The sequence below is a fragment of the Caretta caretta genome, chromosome 6, assembly GCF_965140235.1.
Source record: "Caretta caretta isolate rCarCar2 chromosome 6, rCarCar1.hap1, whole genome shotgun sequence".
Taxonomy (NCBI): Eukaryota; Metazoa; Chordata; order Testudines; family Cheloniidae; genus Caretta; species Caretta caretta.
Window position 1 is genome coordinate 51,084,921 of NC_134211.1, and position 22,419 is coordinate 51,107,339.

At 45.5% G+C, this 22,419-nt stretch overlaps 1 protein-coding gene across 1 annotated transcript; it reads right to left on the reverse strand.

Moving 5' to 3' along the window:
* Positions 1–426: 426 nt before the first annotated feature.
* On the reverse strand, positions 427–9,233 carry COMMD9 (COMM domain containing 9). Its single transcript, XM_048854749.2, has 6 exons — positions 9,129–9,233; positions 8,105–8,230; positions 6,939–7,078; positions 5,041–5,075; positions 2,370–2,473; positions 427–1,465 (listed from the first exon to the last, which is right to left on the reverse strand). Exons 1-6 carry the CDS (start codon positions 9,204–9,206, stop codon positions 1,325–1,327), a joined length of 624 nt encoding a protein of 207 aa, XP_048710706.1. The 5' UTR covers positions 9,207–9,233; the 3' UTR covers positions 427–1,324.
* Positions 9,234–22,419: the final 13,186 nt, after the last annotated feature.

Here is a 22,419-nt window from a genome sequence, read left to right on the forward strand (position 1 = left end):
ACATGCTAAAGAAGTGCAGACTGTCATTAATTAAAGACGGGCCTGAGCTGCGGTGTTCAGGTCCAGAGTTTCTATTGGGCACATTATAGAACAAGGAGCCTACATGAAGCGTGGATCTAGATCAACTCAGCTATTCTCTTTCCCCACAAAACAGCGTGAGGGAGTTTGAATGAGATTTTGCCTCAGGCCCATCTTTAATTACATCCATGAGATGGGAGAGGGCAGGAAAGATGAGACTCATTTGATCTGGAGCTTCACTCCAAAAGGAGGAAAGAGACAGCTAGAGGATCAGCTCTGTCTGAGTAAGAAAGGAACAAACCTGAACTCGCGACCCAACCAATACAGAGGGCAGGTGGCACAGCAAGACTGAGGGAACGTGTCTGGAGAGAAGCGAATGTATTCAGAATAAACCTGAAGTCAATCAAGTAACAGTTTATTTTTTTCTTTTATTAAAAAGATTCATTTTACATGAAGATGTAACTGGGCCTTTTGCGGGTACAGACACCAGCTGTGGTACACACAGTTGCTATTGATTCTTTATCATCTAAATTTCTCTTCACACCTTTTTTCGTTCTGCAGGGAAGACAAGGCCTAAGACTATTAAACCCAACATAAGTGAGCAAAACCCAACCCCCTTTTCTTTTCAGCCAGAAGGAGGAAATTACTTGCTACTACAGATGTTCCAACCCAGTTACTTACAGTGAGCTGCTCAGACTAGTCATTTTGCAAATAGTAATATGGAGTCAATCAGAAGGGAATGCACTGCAGAATAATTGTCCTATTTCAAAACATTATCCTATAATAACAATCTGTAGCCTAGCTATGCCTCATTGAGAGGGAGAGAGAGATACGTACAGCATGCACCTCAGTACACACAGCTTCGAGAGAGAAGCACTCTTGTTGTCTGGTAATGCTGGAAGCCAGCCCATCAGCTAGCCTCAGTCTTTTCGTCCCTAATCTCAGGGCAGGGAAACAGCGTTCGCTCCACTGGCTGCTGCTATTTCCCATTACAACCCTTGCGATTAAGTCAGGCTCTGAGTCCTTAAATCCTTCTCTGAATGGGAGACCAGTTTTTGTTCAACAACATTAGGAAAATACTTTTGGCACCAGAGCAAGTGCACCTTGAAGCATCTGCTTTTGGAAAGCTGTGTTATTACCTCCCCCTTCCCCACCCCCCAACAAAAAAAAAAATCAAACAATTTTTAAATTTTGATTGGTAGAGAAAGAGAGAGATACCAGTCTGTAAGATATCAGAGCTCTATTTGTAATAGAGGAGAGTTCCTTTCCAGGTACAAATGGCAGGTGAAATTCACATCCCAGGCATTCATTTGTTTGCTACAGCAGAGAGTTGATCTCGGATCCTTCCCAGACCATCTAACATAGTGTCTAGGGTTTCTTTATTCAGCTCCACAGTCACTGAAGATATCACAGGGCTATCCCCACACAAGGCAGCATCTTCCTGAATCTGAAGTAGAAATGTGGTTTGCACTCACATGAGACATCCACATATACAACCCCCTCCCCCACAATGTTTCCATTCGAATCAGAATTGATTGGAGATGGACTAAAAATAGCTGACCTACACCACAATTTCCCCTCCTGAAGGACCACAGTGTGCTCCCCAAATTGTGTACATCACCAATGAAATGCAGCTTCCTCTGTGGGAGAAGGCGACAATGAGTAAAGGGGAGGTTCTGACCAAGGATACCAGGGCAAAACCCTCTCTTACTAGAAATATCAGTGGGCTCTGTGTACACAGAGTACACAGCTACCAGATTTTTCTCTCCCCGCTGAATCTCTCCTCCAGAAGAGACCGCCCATCCCAGCTCACTTTAATGGCTCTTGAAGAATGAGGGGTTGAGTAGACCCTCCTGGGATTTAAACTTTTATGTCCAGGGAGTCTAGCTATTTCCACCCCATCTCAGCTGATCAACGTATCAGTGAGTGAGGTCTCTTCAAAGGCTACTGTGAGACAAACACTATCTCCAGAATAATCTACTAAAGAGAGGGTGTGCTAAAGAGTGAATAACTGTCTTGGAGGAAGGGCAGATGGCACTTTATGATTTGCTAGGCTAATGCTGTCCCCATATTTCAGAGAACGCATGTTGTCCTCGGGCCCAGCAAGCTGGCTCCTCGTAACAGCAGAGCACCCTCCCATACTGCAAAGAGTCTGTCACGGTTTCCCTCTAGACCTCATGCATGCGGGTTCCAAGTATTCTGCTTTCTTGCATTATTTCTGTTTGTGCCCATCTAGCAGCACGAGTAGCTTGTCACTGAACTCTTCTGGGCTGCCAGAGAGTTCAGGTGCAGGAGAGTCAGTCACCTAGACACTATATTACCCATGGAGGGTTGGAATCGATTAGCATTACCTTCAACTGTAGCAGGCAGGTGGGGACTGCCATTCTGCCGATGCTGTCCGAGGACGTCTTGATGTCCACTCTCCAGTCCATATCAACCAGCCGAGGCAGGGAGACTGTAGGATTGAAAGTTACATGTTAGTTAAATTAATGACTTGGGCTTGTCCACATGCAGTGATTCCAGCCTTTGCAATGGGAGCCAGCGAACTGTTGCAGATCCCATTTCCATGCCGGAAAATTGCACTGAAACAAACCAAAGGCTTCTAATTTCAACAGAGGCACTTGGCACCTTCTGGTTCCCAATCAGCCCTCTGCTCTGCACTATGCATAAGCGGCTGGCAGCTGGACACCCCCTCCCGTGGCAATGAAACAGCACACAAGGTTATCACAGCACCCCACGCAAGGGTGGTAGCATGCAAGACAACCCTAGAAAGAGTGCAAAAGAACTGGGGGAGGGGAGCAATAAGGTTCACTAACTCCCCTCTCCAAAGGCATCCCAGCATCCCTCTTGCCTTATTGAACTGGCTTGCTGCCTGCAGCTTACAACCAGCATTTGAGCGTGCCCTGATTTGAGCCCTACAGTGTGTCTCAAAGATAAATCATGTAGGAATGATCTGAAAACTAAGCAATGTAAAGTATATGATTTCCACCCCCATGCCTGCTAGCAAAGGAACTCCAGTGTGCAGTGTATGTGCAAGGGGACATCCACCTCCCTGCGCCTGGCCAATTCATTAAAAGCACTGAGACACTTCCACTTGATGGATGACTAATGGACCTTATTTTTATTGGACTAGAGCTAACGAATTCAACAGCAATTCAATGCAATACTCATGTACATGCTTAAGAGGCCCGGAACACTATAAACCATTCAAGAGAATAAGGCTCTTTGAACTTGGCTGACAGTTCAATCATTTGTATATCTGTATACCACCTAGGAGAGCAAAGGGTTACATCATCTCATCTGACAAGAGTGCCCACAGTCTAGCTGTGTCTTTCAAGGTTATTAAGAGGTCAGAGGCTGTGCAAGCTTCAAAGCATCAATACTAAAGCAAGTCTGCCAAGGCAGCAGGATGATCACATGACTCACTGTGTGTCCAAACTGGAAAAGCTACTGATACATGAAAAGCCTTGGAAAATAACTACAAACTGCACTCCAAAGCAGAGCTGGGCGGGAAACTGTTTTCCCATCCTGCAAAAATATAAATAAATAAATAAAATAATTTCCCATTCACCACCTGGAGGAAACCGAGACCTTTCAAGGAAAAGCAAAGAGAGACCCCAAAACAGCCTGGTGGTCAGGGGACTCACCTGCAATGGGAGAGCCAAGTTCAAGCACTGACTCAGCCCAGTGCGGAGCCTGCTCTTGCCATCTGTCCCCAGAGCTGAACCCCAGGAAGCATTGCAGCCTTGGGTGGCAAGCGCTTGTCTTTGGAAGCCACGCCCAGTTACAGTCCAGTGTTTGGCAGCATTCACAACACAATGTAAGATGCATCTGTTTAGTCTTGTCTTTTAATTGGCAAGGGAGTCACTACCGGTAGATTTGGAGGCCGAGGAAACTGTCCTAATTTTTATGACCATGTCAATCGACCATTCAGAATGTTTGTTGTTCCAATCATCATATCTGCCCCTCTGTAATGTGCAGCAGATGCATTATAAACAGCAAAAGCATAATCCACCATTTCCCAGAAAATAATCTCTCTTTCCAACAGGATATTCCACCATGTTCAGCAGTTAGTACTAGGTTAAAATAACGGCCAGAACCCCTAGAGCAGGGATTCCTGAACGTGGTCCAAGGGCCACCAGCAGTCAGGAGAGCCATTGCTGATAGGCCATGGAGAGTTGGTTGGGCACATGGCGCTAGCTCATCTCATTTCCTAGATCATACTGCAATGTGAAGATATGTGCAAAAGCACGGTTAGGACAATATTTAGTGTAAGCAATTGCTGTAATTGCCAGTGATGTTATGCAACCATGGAACAACCTCTCCCCACGATTTGTATTTTATCAAGATGTTTGAAAACCCCTTCCCTAACGATTTTCTTACGGCAGTGTTTTCCCAGAGTGTTCAGGAAAACATTCCACTGCCCCCCACCCCTACCCCATTGGGAGGGGCAAAGAGGGCCCACACTGGCCTCGAGTTGTTCTCTAGAGTGTCAGCTTGCTTTAGAAAGAAAACTCTTTCAAATAAAAGCTTTAAAAAAACAGTGTAGCAAGTGTAATCAATGCAGACATCTGCCTGAGTTTGCAGACAGCTTGAAAAAATGTCTCTGAGGCGTGAACTGTCCAGGCACTTAAAAGGGGGCTAATTCAGATGCCAGTGACGATGCTTTAATTGTCCACATTGTTAACTGTTCACTAAACACCAAAGCATGTGAGAAGGCCGAGGAATTGTACTATAAAGATCTATGCTAGTGTTTTCTATACCATGTGGGAGTGGGGGGCTAGAGAGCAAGGACAGTTTGGGATGGCACTGAAGATGTATACACTGAAATACATAAGCCCTTGACAATCCATGGGAAGGCTGCAGGGTGGGGACAACATTGGTTTCACTTCCTGAAGGGGGGCTCAGTTTTCAAAGAAGTTTGGCAAACACCATTTTAGTATACCTCAGAGTTTTACATTTCAAGGTCTTGCTAATCATTTTGGAAATATTCATAGCCTTAAAATGCAACCTGCTACTTACTCTGACTTGATTGTGCTTCACTCCTCCAGACGGAGCTGTGAAAGGGAAGAGAGAAAAAAAATATATGATGAGGGCTTTAAAAGAGATTACAGCAGCAGTGCAGAACAGGGATGGTGAGTAGTGTGGCTCCTTTCTGAAGGATCAGTCAGAAAAAATGGGTGGAGATATGAGACTAGCCATAGCAGGTGGCAACTTTATTGTACCAACTGGAAGAGTTGATGGGGTGAAGAAACTAGAACAAAGGAGAAGGTTGGCCGTGGTATTCAAGACAAAATTGCTTTACCATCAGAAACTCAGTGCAATTTACTGATGACCTGTACATTTATCTTCAGGCTCCACAGCATAAGCTTTAATCTTTAAATTTTCTCCCTTACCTGTGAGACAGTCTGATAGGTGGTAATAATGGGCCATTGGTTAAGGCACTAGTCTGGGATTTAAGTGACAGAGGTTCAATTCCCTGCTCTACCACATGCTTCCTTGGGCTAGTCACTTAGGCCCGGATCGCAAAAGGACGTAGGTGTTGCAATACCTTTTAGGTGTCTAGAAAACCACAGGAACAACACTGCAATCCGCAACACCTGAGTTAGGTGCCATGGGCCCATAAAATGAATGGGGGAGAGAGAGAGAGATGCCTTTGAACTAGATCCACAAAAGCCAGTGCATTAGACGGGGAGCCACCTAAGCCCCACCCCTCTCACAGAGATAGGCACTATATATGGGCTGCAGGGAGGCACCTATCTTTGCTAGTGATCTGCAACCAGGAACCCCTCTGCTGGAATCATATGACTTAAGTGCCTAAGTCATTTCTTGTGAAAATGAGTTAGGTGCTTGCCTCTGTCCACATAAAACAGCTGGAGGAGGATGGAAAGGTGGTACTATCCCCCCTTATAACTTATCCCAGGTGAGTGCTCTCACCAGAGTCATGTGGGAGACCCAGGTTCAATTCCACCCCTCTGCTTGAAGGACACAAAGGATTTTAACAAAGGTCTCCCACCTCTCAGGAGAATGCTCTAACCACTGAGCTATAGGATATTCTAACACAGGGCTCCCTCAGTCTCTCCTGTTGAAGCTGTTCCACTGTGTATAAATAGAAGTGACTGGAGCAGGGGAACTAGAACCTGGATCTCCCACCCAGAACTACAGAGTCACGCATTCTCTCTCTCGCCAACCCAATGACTCAGAGCTTGAGAAAATCCCGTAGATCAGTGGTTAAGAGTGCACGGATTGCTCTGGGGCTTAGATGGAAGTCTGGATGCCTAAAAGGAAGAAGCAGTGCATGTGCTCAGAGGCACAAACTCAGGCCCTGACGGAAGTGTTACCCTGAAAATTTAGGCTGAGTTTACCCATGTGAATTTAGATGCCTACATGATTTGGCGAGAGTTTTGTGGATCACAGTGAAGCCTGAAACTGGAGTTTAGGCACCTTAATACCTTTGTGGATCTGGGTCTTTATTTGTCTCAGTCTCAGTTCCCTCTGTAACACCGGGAAAGTAGTACTTGCTCTCAGGGGTGTTGTGAGGATAAATACATTAAAGATTGAGGTGCTCAGATACCATGGTAATGGAAGCTAGATAACTACCATCGACAGACTGAGGGCTTGTCCCCTACCGCCATGTTTCTCAATCTTTTTGATACCAGGGACCGGCTTGCAGCCTTCCTAAATTCTTGTGGAAAACCTTAGCACGCATTCCCGGGTATAATCTACCATTCTATTGCAGGAAGTACCGTATTACATTACATCCCTCCCCCGCCCCATGGTGCTCAATGACTGTGGCAAAGGCTCACACCATTACCCCTTAGAATGCTGAGGTGTTCCAGACTGCCAGCCATGTGAATACTTGGTATGTCTAACACCCTCTTGCTTTACATCCAAATGAAAATCAAATGGCAAGCACTTACACATTTTCCAAAATTATCTTGGTCAGGAGGTTTTTTAGACTCTGGTGGAAGTTCTGTGGGAAAAGAGAGAGAATTTCTTCCGCAGATGACAGGCCCCGATACACAACGTGCCTGGTGAGGTTGTGCAAACAGCAGACCAGCTGCAGGAAAGGAACAGATAATGGAAAAGAAGCTGAAGTGATGAAGGGTACCACATACTGCATGGGGAATGACTTAATGACTTCAGATGGGGTGCAGGGCAGTGTACGTTCATAGGCCAAGCTCCAGCAATCAGATGCACACTGGCAGGCTCTCATGAAGCCAACTGCAAAATCAGTCATATAATTTCATTTTATGTAAGGAATGACAGCCCTTGATACGTGCTGCTCACAATCCACTGTACTCCAACCTGCACTCTCCAAACACAGACAACTCCAGCTTCCTGTTCAAGATTCTGGGCCATGTCATCCAACTAAGTACTAAGCCCTTTACTAAATACTATAACTACTGCCCCAGGGCTTTCAAAAACAGCCAGGGCCCGATCTTCCGTGGCGCTGAGCCTCTGGAGAGCCCTCTGACTTCAATATAAGAAAGTGACATCCTAATTGCTCATATTACTACTTTACAGAAGAAATTACATTTAAGGATGAACTGGACACATGAAGTTACAGAAACTGGAAGCAGAATATGCTTATTGGGTTACCTTACCCATCCCACTGCTGATGAAGGTTTGCGTCCTATAGTATGTTCCTAGCTATATTTTGTACTGGTTGTTCAGCCTTGGGAAAACGGAAAATCAATGGGACTTGAACTCCGAAGTCACTTAAGCAATTGACCCAATTCATGACCCCTGCTGTAAGGTAGATGAATATATATTGAATTTGTATCCATTTTGACTGAGCAGAATTTCCCATTTTGTGCTCAAGTATCTGTGAGGACGTCCTGTCCTCACAGGCCAACACAGAGACCCAGTGAGCCAGCCTGACTGCAGCACTGAGGACTTTGTACTGCCTCATTAGCCATCACAGTGAAAGCAGATTATTAACTAACTGCTTTTAGTTTCAAAATCTGCTTCTCACCAGTGTTTGGCTGCTTGTGAAGAGAGGAACCAGAGGGAAAAGCACCTTTTACATGCAGGCCCTGTCAATAAGACTACTGTCATTGCTGAAGTGTCATTGCCCTCTTACTTGAGCTGCTTCTTCTGATGTCACAGACAGATTGGAACAGGTGCTGTCAATCAATTTGCTTGAGCCTCTTGTTGAGCTAGAAAAGCACTCTTGGCATAGTTGTCTAACTACGTCCTTTGAGGAAGCCTGGAAAATAATGAGCGCGGGGTTCAGAAACCATTGTTTATATGCAGAGAAACCAGTGAGTACTTCTATAGTGTTTTACAACTGCAAAGCACTGAACTAATAACTACTTACGCTTCAAAACTTCCCTGTGCAACAGGTTGGCATTATACTAATTTTGCAGACAGAGAAGTGATTTGCCTGAGGCCACATAGGGAGTTGGTGGCAGGAGCAGAATTGGAATTTAGGAGCACCAGGCTCCGAATCCTGTGTTCAGATCATACTGTGTTGCTGAATTATTTGTGTGTGTTTTCAAAAATGGAATCTCCCCCCCCCCTTTTTTTTTTAATCCTTAAAAGAGCGACAAATTAAATCAGTCCTACAAATCCTGTTACAATGCTACCTGACCACACCAACCAGGAAAAAAATACTGCTTGAAAGGATGGGGGCAGGGGTGTCATTTATTAATACAGAAGCTTTCATTTTTCATTCTTCTGGTTCTGTCCTTAAGAGGCGACAGGGCTTGTAGAGCTCATTTATGTGCATGGAATTGATCCACCACGGGGAGACAGCATTTTTTGAATGCATCACCAATTTCAAACCTCCTTTCCCTTGTCTCCAAAGTTTGCATAAATGAATACATACAGTTCATCTCTATAAGCAGCAGCTTCCAAAGTGTTGAGCCCAGAAGAGAAGAGAAACACCATTTAAGGCTCAAATACTTTTCATTCTCTCTGTTTATTAGTCACATTTAGCTGGCATAATTCTTCCTAAACTGCTTTACAAGCTCTATCCAGGGATCAGTGAAATGCAGCCACCTCTTGGGCAGAATTCAGCAGCTGTTTAACAGTACAGGGATTTTAAAAAGCAAACATCATCATGCTAACTTAGTACATTTGTGTCTTCTTTTTTTTTTTTTTACCTTCAATAAGATCTGCAGAGCTGCAAACTGCTCTTCTCTCACTGCAGCCATCTTGACTCTACCATGTGACTCTGCCATGTGACTGCAGACACTAGAAATCGCAAGAGGTCAGTTTAAGTCATATGACTAGAGCTTCAGTTGCCTGGCATTCTGGAAGTTGTAGTTGTAACTGCAGCCTGATGGAGAATAAAAATATTGGTGATTATTTTCATCTGAAGCCATTTAAAAATGTAATGGCTCAGACAGATAGTTCCTGGCATGGTTTTCTAACAGTATATTGCTGAAGCATGATACTGCAAACACTTAGGCATACGGGTAGCTTTACTTACATGAATAATTCCTAGTGAAGTCACTGGGACTGCTCACATGAGTAAAATTACTCATGTGAGTGTTTGCAGAACGGACGCCTCGCTTTGTAAAGGGGCACTGTCAATTTAAATTTGGCTCAAGGTTTGGCTGTTGTAGAAACAAGCTATATTGTGAAGCCCAACACCAACAAAAATATTTCCACAAATGTAAAAACAAAAGCCAAAACCTCCAACAAAAGCAATTGTTTAAGTAAATAAACGTTCCCCTGCTGAATTTCACACCCAAATTTTACAGCACTAAAGGCTGAAAAATGAAACTTATTCTAAATTACCAAAACTCAGAGGATCCATTGATTCTCATTGTCCATTTTGCACAGAGACTGTTTTCTGCTTCCGTTTCCCTGGCAGATCCCATACCTTTCTCTAAAACTATGCTACTGTATGTGATCGCAAATGTCCCTGAGCTAAAGCTCTGTATAGGAGTTTGTACTTGCTCTGTGTCCTTCATTCAAGAATCTCAAAGTTGTATAGAAACGTTAACTTTATGTACGCACTGTAGCACCCCTGTGAGGTACGTGAGGTGCACTGTTTTTATTATTGTAGCCAATTTACAGTTGAGTAATCCTACTTAGATTGTAAGCACTATCTTTTTGTTCTGTGTTCGCACAGCGCCTAGCACAATGGGGTCCGGGTCCATTACTAGGCTCCTAGGCACTATGATAATATACATAATAATTAAATAATACTAATATTAATAAATATAGGGGCAGGGAAAGGTTAAATGATTTGCTCCTGGTCACATGGTGAGCTAGTGGCCCTGTTGGGAATGGACTGATGCACTGGGGGCTAGGAACACTTGTGCACAGGGGCTCGGGAAGGATTCAGAAGTTTTCCCACAATATGCCATGAACTAATTCCTAAAGCGGTTAAATTTAGTGGGGCGCTAAGGCCCCTGGGATATGTCCCTCAAAAATCCTAGTGCCGAGCCTGTATAATCGCAGCTACACGGGTATGAGTTGTGTGCAACTCTGCAGTGCGACTGCTTGGAGGCGGGGTCGGTAAGCACGGCTCTGCATGCATGTGAGCCACCAGTTGGGTACACTCCGCAGTGCAGACATACCCTAAGACCTAATAGTCCTGACTTCAAGTCCTCTGATCTAATCGCTAGCCTACACTCCCTCCCAAAGCTCCATGTATCTTCTCTATATGGGTGTTTTCCACTGAATGCATCCGATGAAGTGAGCTGTAGCTCACAAAAGCTTATGCTCAAATAAATTTGTTAGTCTCTAAGGTGCCACAAGTCCTCCTTTTCTTTTTGCGAATACAGACTAACACGGCTGCTACTCAGAAACTTCTCTATAGTGGATGCATAGCCTGGAGAAAGATGATCTCAGGGTTTGATCCTGGGAGGTGCTGAGTGCCCATTATCTTCAGCTGCTGGAAACTGAAGCCATAGGGTTTACTACTGTATTACTGCAACGGTATGGACCTTTTTTCTAGGATACTGTTATATTTTCCCCTGAGAAGGGAAATTTAAATAAATCCTCTTTCAGTGAAAGAAATAGTCTCCTTTTGTCCTGTGTAATTCACCGCACATCAAGTACTTTGCATTTTGCACAATCCAAGGACCTTCCCCAACCACACCACTGGCACCTCAATTTTCATTTGCATTGCTCCTCTGCAAATGAAAGAATAAATTGAAGAAGTGTAAATGTGCAAGTGTTATTTGCAGCATGATTGACAGCGCTTGGCGAGGGGAAAGGGCTTCTGCTTGCAGAGGAACTGATTTCACTTTCACATGCTGGGAAGCCTTCAAGGGCAGAAGAAGCTGAAGGGAGAGGAGTTTATTTTCTATCATTTTTCATGAGCAACCGGAAATGAGACTCTGGGGGGAGCTATTTCAGGGTATGAGTTACCAGCTGCGGCCTCTTGAAATTAATGAATATGATCGATCAGCTTAGAGAGGAACAATATGTTTGTGCTGCTGTTACCATTAAGTTAACCTATTATAGGTAGTATATTATGTAAAGCTGCCTTACAGATCCATTCCAATGGAGGCACTCTCTCTGGAGTACTGACATGCTATTGTGTAGGATGGAATAGGAGACAGACGTGACCTGATTGTTCAGCCAGGTAGTCCCATTACACAGCCCAGTTCATAGATCTACCCTGATCAGCCAGGGAACACAAGCTGTGATCAGATTATGGGAACTGCCACATCAGCTGTCCTTCCCCAAGGTGATATACTTGAGCTATTCTGGGAAAAAGTCTGGCCCTATGGTTGCCAGGTGCTTGTTTGTTTGTTTTTTACCAGAACGCTGACCGGGCCATTAAAAGTCCGGTTGACGCTGGGCTGACAGGCACCCTACCTGGCTCCCAGAAGTGGCGACATGTCCCTCAGCTCCTAAGCGGAGGGATGGCCATGGAGGGCTCTGTGTGCTGTCCTCGCCCGGCTTTGAGCACCGGCTCCGTAGCTCCCATTGGTCGCGAGGGCGGCACCTGTGGGCGGAGGCAGTGTGCAGAGCCACCTGGATGCACCTCTGCCTAGGAGCAGAGGGACATGTCGCGGCTTGCGGGGAGCTGCCCGAGGTGAGTGCTGCCCGCAGCCCAAAACCCTGACCCACTTGTCTAAGGAGTTAATTACACAAAGTGACCTGCCAGTCGAACAAACAGGAAGAGAGGTGGAGAGATGGAAAGGAGGGGTTTAGATGACTATCCTGGGCATCAAGGAGTCTGTGGCAAGAGAGAACATTTACCTGTGAGTCACATATTCGGAACAAAGATATTGCCTGCCAGTAAACACAGCTGGAATTGTATTGCATTCGTGCTCCAACTGCTACTATGCACGCGCCTCCTACTGTCATAATTTCCTCACTGTAGGGTCCTTCTAATGATGGGGGAACATTGACATGTTTGATTTAATATAAAAATTGAATTAGTGGATAGCTCAGAAGTGGTCAAAAGCAGATAACGGTAAATTAGCTCAGTAAATATGCTGTATGTGGGGTAGGTGGCCTTTTTTTATTTGTAGTTTTTCCTTTCTCTTTCTTGGCAGCCTCAAGGAACAAGAGCCAGAACCAGATTTTCCCGTGTAACGGTTGGGGCAGAACCATGTTTAAACCATTGTGTCTCACCATTTTGCAGAAGGATGGTTCCAGTGATTGGGATGCTAGCCTGGGACTTGGGAGACTGGGAGCAGGGATTTCCTCTCTTCCACTGACTTCCTCTGTGATCTTGGGCAAGTCCCTTAGCTTTTCTGAGCCTCAGTTCCCCATCTGTGCAATGTGGATGACAGAACTTCTCTACCTCTCGGGGGGATTGTGAGGCTAAATTCATGAATGAATATGAGTCTCTCTGATACTATGGTAATAGGCTTTAAATAGATTCCGTAAGCTGGTGCTTCCTGAATTCAGGACCTCCCCAGAGAGTGCAGAACTTCTGAGTTGCTTGTTCCCTTGTGTCCCCTACATGGTGAATCCCCCATGCTGCAATGAACTCCGTTTGAGCTCTCCATTGACATCAGTGGGGTTTCCTGTGGGCACAGAGGTCCACTGACAAGTTCATTGGTCAGGGCCTAGATAAGTGTAGGCAGAGGCATGGGGTAGCAACTATTAAATTTCATGGTGGGGTTTTCTGGTGAGAACTGGAAGGTTGTTCTTCATTAGGCCTTCCACTTAACTCTCACAGCAGGTACAGTTAGATACTGCCTAATATCTTATCAGGCTGGGCCACATTTCATATGTGAGCATAATGGTTGTGCCCCCATGGACCCCAGTGAAGTAAAAAAATCCTAGTTATTAGTGCAATATGGGCAAGGGCATGTGCAAGCTAACATCCATATGGGATTACTCTGCTCTCATGGTTTATATATCATGCTCTCAGCTGGACCATGAAGGAATTAAGCCTTTCCATTGAGTGGAGGGGAACAACTCAACGTGTAGGGAAGACTGCCTCTTGCAAAGGAAAAAAACAGATTTGTGCCCCTTTTTGCTTCTTCATAATGGACGAAAAAGGCCTGAAAGCCTGTTGTAAAAAAACCAACAAACCAAAACCAAACGACCCCTCCAAGAAACAAAAAACCTAAACAAACCAACCTTTCAATCCTTCTTTATTCATCATAAAGAAGCAAAAACAAAGGACGAAATCTAGTTTTTAAAAATTTTGGGCCAGCCACCTTTAACTTTTGTCAGGTTCTAGAGAGAAGCCTATAGCTGTGGCTTGTTTTGGAAGATGCAGCTGACAGCTGGGCCTCAGTAACAGAAACTCATAAGACATTAAGGGTTTGGTTGGGAGACTCCAGGGAATGAGTTAAGCTCCTGTGTACTATGTTTGGGAGCAGTGGTCCCTTCTTTACATACTTCTTGCTTGAAGGCAGGCCTGCGCTATTGAGCTACATCCTGCTTGTGTGGTTAATTTCTCTGTTGCTTTGGAAAAATGACCCCTGAAGAACTGATTTTGGTCTTAAAGAGAAAGAGACATCTTTGTTTAAGCTGCTTTCATATTGCTTGCTTCTTTTAAAGGGTGAGCATTTTGTTAGCAATAAATGGTGTGACAGGCGGGCAGAACTGTAGAAAAGACATGTTTATTGGTGGCCAACTTATATTGCTGAGTTCCAGGTGTCATGCCAAAATGGATCCATCTTGAAACCTAGCCATCTTTCTCTAGTCCTACTTATGTTTCAATACTGGGCAGCCCCTTTTACAAACCCATTTTGAAAATACAGTCTAGTGTGGGCAAGGGCATGCCTGCCTTGGGGAAGAGATTTTGGTACACTCTGCGTAGGCCAAAGACAACAGTAAAGGGAGGATAAATTTCAGCTTCTCTGTGTCCTGGCCCTGACTCAGTTGGCTCTGGTTAAAAGTTGGCTTTTGACAAAACCTGATTTCTCTGTTTGTTCCACGTAAGCGGCCACATGGGCAGTCATCCAGCCTCTCCAGAGACTACAACAGCCCTCTGTGACTGTTGTGACTACGGACATAGAGTCCTAGCAGCCCAGGGAGGGAGCCCACATAAGGAGTGCAAGACCAAGATATAAGCAGCTTTAAGACAGTTAACATCTAGAGAAGCGTCTCCGTTCAACTTTAAATATTATCAAAAACTACCTCAGCTATGCCCTAGACCAGAGGTGGGCAAACTATGGCCTGTGGGCCACATCTGGCCCGCAGAACCATCCTGCCGAGCCCTTGAGCTCCCGGCCAGGGAGGCTAGCCCCCGGCCCCTCCCCCACAGTGACGCCGCCGTACGGGCGGCCCAGCTTGCGCCCGACCACCTCGCAGGCTTTCCAATAAGCCAGTCCTGCTGCTCTGAGCGGCCTGGTAAGGGGGTGGGGGGGAGGTGGTTGGATAAGGGGCAGAGGTCCCGGGGGGCAGTCAGGGGATAGGGAGCAGTTGGATGGGGTGGAGGTTCTGGGAGGGGGCGGTAAGGGGATGGGGAGCAGGGGGGGCGTTGGATAGGGGTTGGGGTCCCAGGGGGTAGATAGGGGTTGGGACAGTCAGGGGACGGGAACAGCAGGGGTTGGATAGGCATGGGAGTCTCGGGGGGCCTGTCGGGGGTGGGGGTGTGGACAGGGGATGGGCAGTCCAGGGACGGAGGGGTGGGGTGGTGGTGGTTGGATAAGGGGTGGGGTCCCGGGAGGGCGGTTAGGGGCAGGAGGTCCTGGGACGGGGCGGCGAGGAGACAAGGAGAAGGGGGGTTTGGATGGGTCGGGGGTTCTGACGGGGGCAGTCAGGGGGCGGGAAGTGGGAGGGGGCGGATGGGGGCAGGGGCCAGGCTGTTTGGGGAGGCACAGCCTTCCCCACGCAGCCCTCTATATGGTTTCGCAACCCCGATGTGGCCCTCGGGCCAAAAAGTTTGCCCACCCCTGCCCTAGACAGATAGGAAAGACAGTAGCCAGGGCCCTGGCACCTGACTAACAAAAGCTACTGCTAGAACTGTGTATGTTCTCATTGATCTCACCAGTCATGAGAATGTACATATCTAGAAGCAAATATAGGTTTACGGCATTCAAAGAACAGAAGCAAAACATTGTTTGCAAAATGGACAGAGAAGAAAATGACTAAAGGAAGAAACAGGATGTCAAAATTGCTTATTAGTATGTGTGAGTCTTTTCTAGGATTTCGAAAGACTTTGACTTGAACAGCAAATGTAGCTGGTTTATTTAAAAGTTTATTACAGATAATAATTATAAGTTTTGGGAAACCAAAATAGCAATCTCAACAAGTCCATGTATAGGGTCCTAAATAGTCTCTAGGTCACAAGTCTGAATGCTCTCTGCCTGCTTCTTAGTTGCACTCAAGCATATTAAACATAGGCTAGTATGCAATATAAAGATGCACCTCAGCCCTCAATTCTGCAATGATGGCAGATATTAGTGGTTCTGTGAATGGACCCAGCAGTCCACCCACGCAGAGATCATTGCAGGATTGGGGCTCTAGTGTGTAATTTATCTTGCATTCAAACACATACCTTTCTCCAGTGCTTTCAATTGATAGTGATTTTTTTAAGTTAACAGTGCTGTTGAAAACGCAGCACAAGTGAATAGCTTAAATATCAAATGATATTCTTCTTTATTTGTATTGCTGTTGTGCCGAGGAGCCCCAATCACAGACCAGGGCTCCGTGCTGCTAGGCGCTGTACAAACGCAGAACAAAAAGACAGCTCCTACCCTAAAGAGCTAGCCTACACACTTTTTAACTGAAGATAAAATTCACCAGAAAAGGTAACAATTAGGGTTTTTGCTATTATCCCCTAATATGCAAGTAAGAAAACCAGTCAAGCCTGTAAGATGGGTTTACAAAAAATGATTGTTTGTTAATCACTGGCAGTCACTGGGCCAGATCCTCAGCTGGTATAAACTGGCACAGTTTGTCAATGAAGCGCTGCTGATGTTCACAAGATTACAGTGTGGTGCAGTGTGTTTGGTGCTGTACAAATGAAGAGATGGTTCCTGCCCTGAGGAGGTTATCATCAAAAACCTGATCTTTCTTTGATTCAGGAGCTCCAGCATTGGGCTTTTCTGTTAGTGCAATAGCTAGAGCACCAGACTGCGAGTCACCTGAGTTGGGTTCTATCCCCAGCCCGACCATAGACTGGCTGTGTGATGCAAGGCACAAATTTTCTGCTTCAGGTTCCTCATATGTAACTGCTTCTGCTTATTCACCTTTGTGCAGCACTGTACAATCTACAGCTGGAAAGCCCAATACAAGTGCTAAGTATTATTGCTGTTTATTATTAAATGAACGATGAAGAATGTAAAAATATTGAAAAGCAATACAAATAAGACTACTTGACAGTTGCCTTTGAATGTGTATTGATTTTAAGATCCTTGTGGGCATGAAAACAAGGCTTTTGCATTTAGCACCTTGACACAGAATTTTTGTTATTGTAATGCAGACTCATCGATTGGTGTTGAATGATTCAGGAAAGCTTCCCTATTGATTACTGTTGCTGACAGATAACTCTTGCCTTGAGGACTTGTCTACATGAGACTTCACCCCTTCAAAAAAAAAAAAAAATTCCCACGGTTGTTGCTTTTGGTACAACTCCACTGATTATTGCCATGGTGGGAGTGCTAGTGTAGACATGTCGCTAGCATTTTAAACACTGTGGACCTGATTTTCGATTGCCCTGTACCTTGGGTGGTCATTTACACAGTGCAGAATGAGTGAAAAATGCTACTGAGTCTGAAAGGTAGAATTTTGTTCCTACTTTGCACTGGTGTAAATAACTAAACGAGATGCAGGGCAATGGAGAATTGGGCTCTGTGTTGACTATACCAGCTTTGATTTAGAGTTTGGGCCCCATCTCTAGTCATTAAATATATCTCATCCTAACAACCTTTCTACTCTTCTTGTTGAGTACACAGAGAAAGGCCCGGATTGTAGTTTTGTTTAGTTTCACACCCTGGTTTGTCCTCTTCATCCTTACAAAATCTTCTGTCATCTTTAAAATGGCTAAGTTTTCCCTCTTGCTCTGGCCTCTCAGCTGAAGCACCTGGTGCCTTTTAAGTTTCACTTGCTGACATTTGAGGCTCTCGTGATGGGAGTGCTAATGTCTCTGAGGACACCATCTGTCAAGGCTGATTCCTCACTTCGGCACTTCGAGTGCAGAAGGTGGGGTCCCACAAGGATTTGAAAAATTAATACTTGCCATGCCAGGCTTGTATTAAACACCCAAGGTTACAGCTTTTCTCTGACCTTGGCTTGGTAAACACTGCCACCACCCAAATCCAAAACCCCTCTTTTGGAAGGGACACTTGGGAAAACCCAGGCAGGCACACTTGGGAATTCCTTCCTGTGGGGTACCCTCATGCCCTTTCACCCTCCCTCTGGGGAAGAGCTGAGAAAGAAAACAAAGGAAACTAGCTGTTGCCACCATCTAATTAAACAACATGTGCACAAACCTCTTAGGACACCAAAAACCCAATCCTGTCCTTAAAAAAGTTAAATGTTATTAAAAACAAAAGAAAGAAAATACATCTGGAACTTAGGCTTTTGCTAGATTTTAAAAGAGCAATTCCAAAAATGAAGGACCCAAAATAGCTTTCTTGGGGGTTCAGCTTAAAGGTTCCAAGCAAACAAAAGCACCTGGGGTTAGCACAGAGGAGTTCACTAGCCCTAAGAAATAAACAGAAATAAACCTAATCGCATCTTTCTAAACATTCCTGATCTACTTACACATTTGGGAGTCCCAAATAAGTAGTTCTAGTTGTGATCTGATGATCTATGATCATACCTGGCTTAAAGCTTCTCATAGCATAACTGCTCCCTGTTCCCCTCTTTCCCGGAGAACAACAGAGACAAAGGGGAAGTTTTTTCCCATTTTAAAAAGTTCTAGCCTTCCCGTTGGCTCTTTCAGTCAGGTGCCAACTCCCTTTCCTTCACCTGGGGAACTTTTTTAACCCTTTACAGGTAAAGCAAGCAGAGAACAGCCACCAAGAGGGACTTTATAGCTAACTGGCTGGCTAGGTGTCCTACCTCCCCCCCTTCATTTATCACACCATTACTGACAGATGTGACCTGTAAGATACCAGCAGTGCTCCCAGATCCAATACGTGTCCATGTTCTATATAACACGTCAGATATTTATTTCTATTATAATTGGAAGTGATCATCTTAATGTCAGCATGAAGAGGACACTCAAAGTTAATGGCTTGAATAATGCGATGTCCCTTCCCCCAACATGTTGAACTCTCTTAAATGACCCCTTAAAATTTGATTGACAGGTCAGGCCACTCCCAACTGGATGATGAATATGACTAAATTGCAAGGTGTCCCAGAGAAACAGGCTACTATATTTCAGCAGGACGTGTCAGGCTACTGCCTTAGACTAATACCCAGGTGTTATAACCTTTATCCATGATCTCATCCTACGTTAACAAACATTAATTAATGCTCACAACACTCCTGTGAGAACATTAGGTTTAACAAATCTCAGATCAATAAAAAGGTTTCAATTTTTTCGAAATGTGAATTAAAGCAGGTTTTGTTTGCATTCCAACATTTTTCCCTATAGTGTTTGCAACTCAGACATTGCAGCAGAGCTAGTGCTGGAGAGGCAGAAGGGACAAGAGACTAGGGACAGAAATGAAACCGACCTAATCTCTCTTTATTTTCCTAGTGGAGAGAAAAGCACAAAGTAAACAAGCAGCATAACTAAGGTCATCTCTACACTACAAAATTATGTTGACCTAATTTATGTCCGCATACAGCCATCACAGTTGTTAAATCACTTGTGTGTGTGCACACTTGGCTCCTTGTGTTGGCAGTGTGTGTCCTCATGAGGAGCGCTAGTATCAATTGTACCATCAGTGTGGAGCAGGGGTGGGCAAACTACGGCCTGCGGGCCAGATCTGGTCCATCAGGGCTTTGAATCTGGCCTGCGGGATTGCTCCCCGTAATGCCACAGGCCCTACGCCACTCTCAGAAGCGGCCAGCACCACGTCCCTGCGGCCCTGGGGCGGGCAGAGGGCTCTGTGCGTTGCCCTTGCCTCCAGGCACCGCCCCCTGCAGCTCCCATTGGCCGGGAATGGGGAATCGTGGCCAATGGGAGCTTCGGGGGAGGTACCTGGAGGCATGGCAAGGGCAGCACATGGAGCCCAGTGCCCTCCCCTCCCCCAGGGGCCATTCAGGGATGTGGTTCCGGCCGCTTCCTGGAGTGGCGTGGCATGGGGCCCGGGCAGGCATGCTGGGAGCCTGCCCTGGCCCTGGTGCATGCCACTGCCACCCCAGAGACGATTTAGGTAAGCGGCGCTGGGCTGGAGCCCGAATCCCTCCTGCACCCCACCCCCCAACTCCCTGCCTTAAGCCCCCTGTCTGCACCTCATACCCCTCCTGCACCCCAAATCCCTGCCCTGAGCCACCTGCTGCACCCTGCACCCCCATGCATCCCAACTCCCTGCCCTGAGCTCCCTCCCGCAGTCCGCACCCCTCCTGCACCCGTGCCCTGAGCCCCTCCAGCACTCCAAACCCCTCCTGCACCCCAACCCCTTTCCCTGAGCCCCCTCATACACCCCGTACCCCTCCTTTGCCCCAATCCCTTGCCCTGAGCCCGTTCCTGCACACCGCACCCTCTCTCACACCCTGTACTCCCTCCCGCACCCCAATCCCCTGCCCCGGCCCTGCATACAATTTCCCCACCCAGATGTGGCCCTCGGCTCAAAAAGTTTGCCCACCCCTGGCGTGGAGCATTGTGGGATGGCTCCTGAAAGCCAGTAACAGTCGACGTAAGCAATGCAGGGTCTACACTGACACTCGTTGACCTAACTACATTGGCGCATGGGGAAGTAGTGTTACTCAATCGGTGCAGAGAGGCATTTACATCGGCAGCAGCCAAATTTAAGTGAAGACACTTCCACAGTGCAGTTGATGCAAGGCAGCTTACCTTGACTTAACTCTGTAGTGTACACCAGCCCTTAGTAAACAAGATCAGGTTAAACAGTGAGAGAGCGGCAAACCCAAGTTCTGACTCCCAGTTCCCTACTCTGATCAATTAAGATTACTGCCAGACTGTAAGGAACTGGTTTATACTTAAAAATTAGATCCCTCTAGCTGCATAGTTCAGGGCTGAGAAAAATTTCACAACCTGAGCACTATAGTTAGGTCAACCTAACCTCTGGTGTAGATGCAGCTAGGACAAAGGAAGAATTCCTCTGCCAACCCATCTATTAGATGGACTAACTATATCGACGGAAAAACCCCTTCTGTCAAAGTAGGACATCTACGCTATGGTGCTACAGCGAACCGGCTGCAGTATCATAGCTGTACCACTGTAGTGTAGACACGGCCTATGTTACAAGTTAGAAAGTTCCATGGCTCAGAGATGTTGAACAAACTCAGCATTGGTCTGTCTCTCAGATGATGTTACTATATTTGGAGATTTTAAGGCCAGCAAAGACCACTGTGATCACTTAGTCAGATCTTGACATGCAGTAGTTTAGGTTATTGTACTAGGAAATGACTGAGTTATGTTAACAATGACTGTCAGCTATACGTCCTCTGTGACTGGTATTCAAAACAGTTTAACAGTAAGTCTCAATCATGCCTTCTGCAATGGTATTGGAAATGGTTCCTTTTCCCATCTATACTATCAGTTAATTTGTCATCAAGGCCAGTTGAGGAAAGCCCATTCCGGAACCCATTGTTGGCAAGAGGTCAGTTTTCCAGTGTAGATGGAGCCAAAGGGACATTCTACTCTCCCCAGAGCCATGGATTACAACCTTCAGTATAAGAACTGAGTGAAACAGCAAGAGGCTGTGAGGAGTATAGTGAATTCTATGACAACAAACTGGTTTTAGAGACATTGCACTAAGTACACCCAGCAATTAAATGATCTGTTTTCATTACAAAGGCTTGCCATGCCACAGCCTTTTGTATTCACCTCCAGCCACTGGATATATGTGGCATGGCCTATAGGCATTTTGAAAGCCCATTATTAGTCTGCTGATTCTGTTGCATACTTTCGTCTCTCCCAACCCACCGACCCCCATTATTTATTATCCTCTGCGCCTCCTTCTTTAACCACTAGGTGTCACTGGGCCTCACAACAAAAGTCCATTGACATGCTGGTTCTTCTTAAGTAATGGGAAATGATCCATGCGGATAAACAGGAGCCAGAGAATGAATCTGCACGGTATTCCCTAAAGCAATCTTTGGAATCGTTGCATTTTAGTATCAATAGCTGGTAAATTCATCTGGCAGTGCAGAGCACATATTGAATTGGAGTGGTTCCTGGGCCAGTTTTCAATCACTTCATCTGGTTTTGTTTGTTTTTGTAATAAATGTAGCTCTGGTGAAAGGTGCTATCAAGGGCAATAGCAGTGCATGCTTCCCCCACACTTAAACAAATGTGGTAAAATCCTAACCTTGAGGGACCACTCGGGGAGAGTAGGTAATTCAGTGTCTGAGTTCATTTTATCCTTGACTTCCCCTCTCAGAGTGCCCCCAAGGCAGTAAGTTAACACCTGACATTGCCATGGTTTTGTGACTGGGGATCAGAACACAGAGTACATCCTGCTCACTTTGCATTGGTCCCCAAACAGCCAACATAAAATCTCTCCGTTGCCACTGACCTAACCTAGATTTAAACAGGTAATCTGAATGCTCGAGTGAAATGATCCATATCCCATTAACAATCAACTCCTTGCGTCATCCAACCCCTTGTTGTTGCTGCTATTTTTTAATGATTTAAAATTATTATTACTTAAGGCTTAATCTTGCACCTCTTTGAGGCAAGGACTGTCTTTTTGCTCTGAGTTTGTATAGTGACTAGCACAATGAAGTTCTGTGACTGGGGCTCCTAGACTCTACGGTAATACAAATAATAAACTAAATGGTAAAGTTTCCATTAATTTCTTTTTAAAAAACTTTTATTTTTATTGATTTTTATCTAAAATATAAACACTTAAAACAAAATGTATGTAAATACACGCACAAGATGGAAACACCATATAAATTACAAAATTCAATGCTCATTATTTATAAAAC

Coding starts and splice junctions, on each gene's coding strand:
- COMMD9 (XM_048854749.2), bottom strand. CDS start 9,206: ATGGCAGAGTCACATGGTAGAGTCAAGATGGCTGCAGTGAGAGAAGAG. Junction 8,231..9,128: donor CTCTGCAGATCTTATTGAAG/GTAAAAAAAAAA, acceptor ATTATTTTCCAG/GCTTCCTCAAAGGACGTAGT. Junction 5,076..6,938: donor AAGATAATTTTGGAAAATGT/GTAAGTGCTTGC, acceptor TCCCTTTCACAG/CTCCGTCTGGAGGAGTGAAG.